At 38.2% G+C, this 8,775-nt stretch overlaps 1 protein-coding gene across 2 annotated transcripts; it reads left to right on the forward strand.

Annotated features, from left to right (window-relative positions):
• Positions 1 to 713: 713 nt before the first annotated feature.
• On the forward strand, positions 714 to 6,221 carry LOC122879264 (C-type lectin BpLec-like). 2 transcript variants are annotated; one of them, XM_044203192.1, is made up of 6 exons: positions 714 to 812; positions 2,789 to 2,924; positions 3,021 to 3,169; positions 4,803 to 4,949; positions 5,235 to 5,361; positions 6,043 to 6,221. In XM_044203192.1, exons 2-6 carry the CDS (start codon positions 2,855 to 2,857, stop codon positions 6,111 to 6,113), a joined length of 564 nt encoding a protein of 187 aa, XP_044059127.1. In that variant the 5' UTR covers positions 714 to 812; positions 2,789 to 2,854; the 3' UTR covers positions 6,114 to 6,221. The 2 variants fall into 2 exon arrangements, with proteins under 2 accessions (XP_044059127.1, XP_044059118.1); XM_044203183.1 differs by having other exon boundaries at positions 717 to 812; positions 2,807 to 2,924.
• The last annotated feature ends 2,554 nt before the right edge of the window (positions 6,222 to 8,775 follow it).

Genomic DNA, 8,775 nt, shown 5'->3' on the forward strand with positions numbered 1-8,775 from the left:
AGTTCAAAGTTCACCTACGTCATTTTTCTATTGTGTTTCATCACCATGTTTAGTAGCTAATGTTACACTACCACACTGCAAACTGTAGTGCTGCTCTCTCAGTTTGTCATCGCGCTGATCAATATTCATTTATTACCCACATCAGAACTGTGACATCATGTCCTTTTTTGGGGCTGAATGAACGGTTAATGTGACCGTAGTGGTTCAGCTGCTGGATAAGAGCTCAGGCTTTTACTGTGGCCTCCAAAATCCCCGTTTATAGTGTACAAGAGAAAAATGACATGATTCTTGTCTGTTCTGAACGTTACCTCTTTGTAATTTAAACTATCAAAAAGTGATAATCAGCTACATTTTCAGAGGCATAATCTTGGTAAAAATGTAAGTTGTAAGTTATCTCCCACTTTTATCTTTTGTCTTTTTTATTTGACTTTTCTCTGCTGCTCTGTATATTCTCCTGTTACCACATGAGAAACTTGTCGCAGTGATACTGGGATCTTAAAATGATTCACACAAACATATAGACAACATATAGTTTGTCAAGCTTGAGCGATAACTCAACCAGGTGCCATCCACTGCTGCTGCTTGTTAAGGGGGTTCTCTGGGCTGCAGCACACAGGCCATGTGTGTCAGTGTCATGTGTCTCGTTATATAAGAATGACATTTTTCGTTGGTTTTGACACTACATTTTTCTCTCACCATTCTGTGTTTGCTCATTAAAATCACAGGTATTCAGGGCATCAGCTTTCATATTTAACCGCGTCAAAGATCAGACTGACATCCAGACGGACGAGGAACGAGACGACACACCTGAGGTGAGTCCTGTTACTGTGTCTGTTTCAGGAGAACAGGAACGGACATTTCCAATCAATCGCTTTGTTTGTAGCACCTTTCATATTTTTAGTTAAAAGTTCTTCTGGTTGGATGATTATTAAAACCTTGACTTGTGTTTTAGGAGGGGAAGCTTTTTTGTGGCAATTTTTTTGTTGAGTTTGGAACAGAAAACAAAGTTCCTTGTTTGCCATGTAACGTTATATGCTATATGTAAGAAGTTCTGTTCATGTCGTGTATGTACACGACACAATAACTAACTGACATGCGGGTTAGTGGAATTCAAAGTGATTTACAAGTTAACAATGAGACAAATATAAACCATAAAACAAGTGGAGACTAAAATGCACGAAAAATAGTAATGATAAAAGTGAAGAAATGAAAACTATAAAATAGATCAATAAAAAGATGATAATAAAGTTGATTAAGGACAATAAAAAGAACAAGAAAGAAAAATCTAAAATACCAACTAATTTCCATAAAGCATTCTAATCAAAAGCCAGCCAAAAGAGTTTTAAATTTCAGTTTAAAGATGTCAACACTTTGAGCTGCTCTCAGATCCTCGTCAGGCATTAACACTAAAAGACTCCAGAGGACCTGAGGGGGGAGTCCTGGTTCAAACATGTCACACAAACTGCTGCTGCAAGACCATGAAGTACCATGAAGAATTTTAAAATCAATACAAAAACTGACAGATAACCAATACCGATTGAAGTGGAAAGTAAATTAGATTTTCTTTTGTGTTGAACAAATTATGCTGATTTAAGAGAGTCGATGTTCCATGAAATGTCTCGACAAACCTTGCAATATTCTGGTGTACAGATGAGCAGACACTGTTTGTTAACATTATCTCAAAAGCCTGGAAAAGAAGGCAGGATGGATTATATAATTAGTACTTATTCAGATGTTTCCAGTACTACACTGTAAATGTTTTCGTCAGCACTTTATGAACTTTGTTGTACTCAGTGATGGTCTGAAGATTTGACCTTGAAAAACGCTTTAGCTGTTTTTCTGTTTTTGGAAATGTAAACGCTGCACTCTGGTCCTGGCTGGTATGATTTTATGGTGTCTTGTAAACCCATTCGAGCTGGGCAGAGTTATATGCATGACACAATAATAAAAATGTCATTCATTCATTTATTGTAAAGACTTTAACATAGGTGTAATGTGCTCTCTCCTTCTGGTCCTAGTCAGAAGTCAGCAGCAGAGTTCTGAATCAACTGTAACCGATTCATGACTTTTTGGGGAAGAACAGATATAACAGAGCATTGCACTGGCCAACCTTCTTTTGAAAATATGATAGTCAGTAACTGTAGTCCAAAGAAAAACTCAACAAATCATTTTCTGACATACATACACATCTTCATCATCAGAGAGGGTTTGGGATATATATTTTTCTACTTTTTAATTAAACATGTCTGATTTATTATGCTCTAGGACTGTAAATCAGAAGCATGTTTGTATAATGTCAAAATGTTAAAACAGATACAAACTTAAATAACGAAAAACAAGTCAAGGCTAGTAGATATCTAAGTGTGTATTATTCTCTCTGTGTTGCTCTGAGAGAAAAATTGTTGCAGTTTAGCTTTTTTTACATATATAAAAAGAAGATTTGAGATCCTTAAAGAGGAACTACACCCTCCATTATTAATTAGTTACACTCTGTAATCACAGAGATTCTTGTCGGCATATGGTGTTAATACAGGTGATTTTTCCAACAATACACACATTGTGTAAGAACTAGCAGAATCTGAGGGTGTAGTTACCCTTTAAAGTTTAAATCTGAGTCAGAGGTGTCTTTCTTGCCTGTTGGTTCGGGGTAAGTCCTGGAGAATTTAATTTAGTGGCCAGTTTCTCTGTCTGAGCCTTAGAAGCTTTAACCAACACTTGAGCTGTAACTTTTAAAAAAAATATACATGTTTATTTATATATGTAAAATGCGTCTTTAAAAAAGCATCAGTTGGTCCTGTGTCATTAGGTGATTTTCCAGTTGTTGAGTGCTGTGAGAGTCAGACAGTCCTGAGCCATGTGTCCTGTTGTGGGAACTGCCACCCTTCTTCTGCTGGTCCTGATGTTCATGTCGGCTTCTGCAGCATGTAAGAACCAAACAGTAACAACATAATGTTCAACACAGACAACAGGAACACAATACGGACAACACTTCATTTCCCTTCACTCTTTCTTTGTCACAGGGGATCCTAAGAAGACGTGTGAAACAAAATATCCGGCCATACCATGTAGACACAAGATCAATAATGAAGACTGGTTCCAGATGGGTGACAACCGCTGTGTGAAGGCGGTCAACAATGTGGCTGAGCGCTTGAGCTTTTATGATGCAGAGGTGAAGAAAACAAACACACACATCAGACTTCCAGACAGTAAATGTGACCTCCTCCTGTTCAGACAGTCATGGGGTGAATCTCAGTTCCCTTTATTGCGATGTCAGTGTCTTTACACAGAGGCACGGCTATGGAGGGTCATGTTACCCAGAATTGAAATTAAAAGGAAAAAATTTAATAAATTGTGAATAAATTATCATTGTAATACTCAGGATAATCAGAATTAAATGTTGAAAAGAAAAAGGAAAAAAAATGGAAAATGGTTATTGAAATTCAATTCAGTTCAATTTTATTTATATAGCACATGGAAATTGAAAAGTTTAAATGTTTAAAGGAAGTTTTTCCTTGCCATTGTCGCCAAGTGCTTGCACATGGTGGGATTTGTTGGGTCTTTCTAAATAATATTATCAAGAGTGTGGTCTAGACCTGCTCTATAGGAAAAGTGCAATGAGATCACTTCTGTTATAAATTGGCGCTATATAAATAAAGTTGAACTGAAATGTAAATGTGTAACGGAAGAGGATTCCATTTATATAGTGCTTTATCTTGAATACTCAAAGTGGAGCGGGGAAAGTCACCTCAAACCACCACCAATGTCTAGTGCAAAATATCTGACACAACACAACAAACTATCAAAGGAGTAATTCAAGCTTTGGTTTAGTCTCACCTGGATTATTGCTCAGCAGTTTGGTCCAATACATCGTGAGGTAATATATGAAAATTGCAGCTGGTGCAGAATAAAGCGGCACGAGTAGCTCTATATTGTGGGTTGAGAACAAAAGTTACTAAAATGCATGAAGGTCTCTCTTGGTTTGATGTGAAAAATAGACTGCTGTATTCATTGATGGTTTTCATTAGGAATGTCATGACAAGACAGACTCCATCTATTTTTTAAGAAAAACTATCCTTTAGTACAGATACACACAATTATTCAACGAGGCATGCTGCTGGAGGTTGTTTTACATTGCCAAAATCCAAAACATCAGTTCAACGTACAGTAATATACAGAGCAATGCAAAAATGGAATTCACTCCCAAATCATATTACACAACAACATAATATATATGGTTTTAAAAAAACACCACAAGAGCATTACTTAAAAAGAAAGGTTTGTCATTAATAAGTATTCTTTGGTGTGTAAGGGTTTCATGGGCTTTCTATGTTAAATGATGAGATTTATCTGTCAGATCATGATTTTTGTGTTCATGTTATTTAAAGTGTCAATTGTTATTTTTTTATTTACAGTAGACGTGCATTACAATGTGTTAGGTTAGTGTATTGTGATGAGTAGTGTGAATGTAAATGTATTTGTTTGTATTGTCACCATGTAAATTGTGTGGACTCCAGAAAGAATAGCTCCTGTGATGCAGAAGCTAATGGGGTATTAAAAAACGTCTAGCACCCACCTGGGCTGGGACTGGTGGTCGAACAGAAAAACAGCTTCTGTGTTGGACTTAGAGATTGTTTCTAACGATGGTCTCCTCAGAGCAGAGATAAGGGAATTTGAACGGCCTTCATGATGGTGGACCAGATCAATCCCCGGGTCGAGCGAGGAAAGATCAAACCAGGGAATTGGGATGCACCCATGGTGAAGTGTCGGTGAAGACTAATTCTTCTTATTTCTGTTGATTTCAGGAAACCTGTAACAGCTACAGACATCGCAACTTTATGGGTCATCTGGTGTCAATCCACAATGATCTGGAGCTGCACCAAGCGGCGTGCACCATGTATAGAGTTAACCCTAGAAAAGATCATTACTGGATCGGACTCAAACTGCTGGAGGTAAGCAGTAAATGTTTCTATTCAATCATTAATATGCGCCCAGTCTGTGCCTCTAATGGGTTTACAATTGAGCCACAGAGGTAAGCATGTGTTTCTCAGAAAAATAAACAGTTATCTTTGGAAAACCCGAAAGGTGGTTTGACAACACTTACCACAGTTCTGAAGGTATTTCCAAGACCCTCAAAGATTCTTTTAATCATCATTTTTCATCTGAAAAACATACCTTGTGAATGACATGAAAGTAGTCACCCTCTGATATTTATTTATTCTTATTTTTATTCGTAGATGACCACTCGTGGTCGTTTTCAATATGTTTGGACCGATGGAACTGATAATAAATTCACTAGATGGGGCTTTGGCCAGCCAGACTTCAATTTGCTCAAAGAAGAATGCATTGAGATGAACCACAAGGGTAAGTAAACAAAAGGCTGAGGAGGAGAGGTTATCATTTAATAGAAAGGAATTGAAGATAAGAGATGATGTTTAAAAGTGACATATGTTTATAATGCAAGTTTTATTGAACACAATAATAATAATATGTCTGTGATGCAGCAGATGGTTTCTCACTGAGTATGTAGGCAATGCATGGATTATGTAAGGGAGGAGTAGACAGCACATCATTATAATCAGAGTCCTGGGTTTCCTCAATATGACAAGAGACACAGGTTCAAGGGAAGGACAAAGCCAGCCCAGTCGCCAGAATAAAATGTAGCCACTGTACGTTTCTGCAAACCACAAATACGTTGAATCTCTACGTTTTAATGCATCTAATACGTATCATATCAACATTTCAACAATATGCAGCATTGAAACGTAGAGATTCAATGTTTCAAACGTAGAAATTCAACATTTGAAAACTAGAGATTCAACGTATCCGTGGTTTCCATAAACGTATAGTGGCTAGGGAGAACCTGGGAGTACATCATGTTTATCGTGTATTTTTACAGTGTGGTATTACTACTTTTACTTAAGGTCTGAGTACTTCATCCACCGCTGATTTTCCTCCACACACCTGAGAAAAATCAGAAGGGGGACATTACCATTAACCCTTAAAACCCCACTCACACTGAACCACGTTTTTCCTTTTTTCCAGAGTGGACACTGTGGAACGACGAGCGGTGTGGTCAGCAGAGGTCCTACATGTGTGCAGTGAGGATCGCTTAGTTCAGAGTGAACACGAAGAGCTGCTGCAGTTGGACCAGTCAGCTTCACTGTAACCACTGCAAACACAAGCTTTGACATTTACTGCAATAAATGTTCATCATCAGCAAACATGTTGTTTTATTTCTGTTTGTAGCCATCGTAGATCCATCTGTCCTAATAGTCTACTTGCCAGCAATGTGAACCTGGAAATGTTTGAGTATCCCAAAGTTTTATGTTTGAAATGTACAGTATTCATCCCCAGCATTTAGAAACAGCTGGAGGCAAGCTTGCATATGTTGGGTAATTAGCATAATTAGCATTGATTAGCATAATCACCTATATGGATAAAAGTTCAGCAACTTCTTGGAAGATTTGGACAATATTGTAGTGGTTTTGGGGGGTTATTGAGGATCTTGAATCCATTTTTGACATTTTCAAAATGTCAATTTAAACTAGAAGTGGCCATGTTTCAACTCCCAGTGGGCCGATTTTTATGAAGTTTCAGTCAATTTAGAAGTTTTAGTGGACGCTGAATCGATTGGATCGGACAGATAACTTATGTATTTCAAATCATTGAAATATCTTCAGCTCGGTTATAAATTGTAGGATATTTATGAACACAAATATCCAAACGATGCAGAAAATGTACATTTTAATTCACAAGGAAACACAGGCAAGTACTATACCAAACTAGAATAATATGACTATGGCTGAACAATATCCTCAAAAAAGAGAGAAGGAAGTATAATACAGATAAAAAATGTCATGACATCAACACAAAACATAGAGATTCATAATATGAGAAACCAGAGGAAACACACACTGATGAAACAGAACACAATGAAGCAGGAATAATAATGGAAAATATACAGAAAATACAGTTTGTAATACAGTAGTCTCGTTTCTATTTAGTAATGATAACCTTGGCTAACAACAAAACTAAGTTGAGATTCTCATCTGCAGGACTGAATTCACTGCATCCATATTTAACAGTTCGGAAATAAAGTGAATAAACAGAAGTCATTGATTTACAAAAACCTTGGTAAAAAAGGACAAAACTGAAAAAAATAAATACAGGCTCATACAGGATTCTGTCAATATTCTCTTCAGATTTCTTCAGGAAGTGTTTCACAGAGTATAATCTTTTATGATTACTTCATGTAAATGCTGTACATTTGATTAATTTCCAGTTAAGTGAACTAAAATTTTCTAGTTAAAATTTTGAGACAAAAACTCACTGCAGATGCCATGAATCAGTTCTTTATTTCATGCTGTGCGGGACGAATACACCTCAGAGATGAAGTGCAGTTTCTCTCCAAGGCTAAGAAGGAGTTTTCGTACAGAGAGAAAAACAAGTCCAAGGACAGGCAGGTGGTTTACAGGAAACAACTCCCTCATGAAGCACGATATCTCTTTCTCTAGTGACAGAACCTCCTTTCTTCCACAGAATTACACAGAATATGTTCTGTAGATAAGAACTCTCCCATGAGACGAACCAGACTTAGTTCACTCAGAGGACTCCTCTTCCTCTCAGTATACATCACACAGCATATAGACAATTCAGCCTAATATTTTCTCTAAAGAATGCTTACTTACCGAGCCGGAGTGAAACAGCCATGATTAATCAAACAAGATGGCATAATCTGCTAAGAGATGAAGCATAATAGTGCATGACATGAAACATTTTTGAGGTTATGAGATTAGAATTGGCAGTATACTAAGAATAAATATTGTATTTATTTATGTTTTACTTTTTAGCAATTTATAGCTTTGGCCAGCAATGGCTAGAGGGCGAAATGCCCTGCATGCGATGTATAGCTATGCTGGCAATGGCAAATGGATAGCAGTGATGTTAATGGGCATAGAAAACAGAAATTCATTAATGAATAGATTTGGCCAGAGGGGTCAGCAGTAACCTGAGAATTAGTAATTAGGAGTGCAGCCGAATAAAAGGTGAGACAACACAAACCACCAACCACCAGTTATATGCAATAGCTTACCATTGCTGTTAAGGCCTTAGGGATCTTTGAGCTTTGATGATTGCAGTGGCATCAGGGCGCACGTAAGAAGCATAAGCAGAGGATGTCCAGTGGCCCGGTTGTTGAAGGGAAGCTGTTGATAGACCTCGCATGGCAGCAGAGGTTGCGGCAACTATTCTAAATGAATGACCTGAATAATGCTTTGGGGGTATGTTACATCTCCAAGTGCCTGCTCTAAATGATGCGCACTAACCTTTTAGTGCGCCAGCCCGCATGCTGCCTGTTGCCGTAGCTCCGTCTCGTCGTCCTACTTTTTCCAACTTTTAACTTTCCCTTTTTCTTCCAAACTTGAGTAACTTGTGTGTAAGTGTAGTTTAAACTACGCTCTTTACGAAAATGAGAGTAGAAAGTGTTTTTGTACTTTTTTTCGCCGTGGAACTTCTTCTGCTGCTACTCGGTCAGGCCGCCGCTGCAGATCAGCTGTTTGGCCGCATTGTTTACACCAGGGAACAGCTGATCGCGCTGAACCCGAGCGGCATGGCGCCCAGGACAACCTATGTCCCCACTGAGATCTGGAGGAGGACACACCGAGGATGCAGAGGTGGAACGAAGCGGCGAGGGAAGAGAGAGGGGTGCAGACAAAAGAGACTTAAGAACAAGAGATTTAAGCCATGTCTGCCTTCTCTCGTCATGGGCAACGTGAG

The sequence above is a fragment of the Siniperca chuatsi genome, linkage group LG1, assembly GCF_020085105.1.
Source record: "Siniperca chuatsi isolate FFG_IHB_CAS linkage group LG1, ASM2008510v1, whole genome shotgun sequence".
Lineage (NCBI taxonomy): Eukaryota > Metazoa > Chordata > Actinopteri > Centrarchiformes > Sinipercidae > Siniperca > Siniperca chuatsi.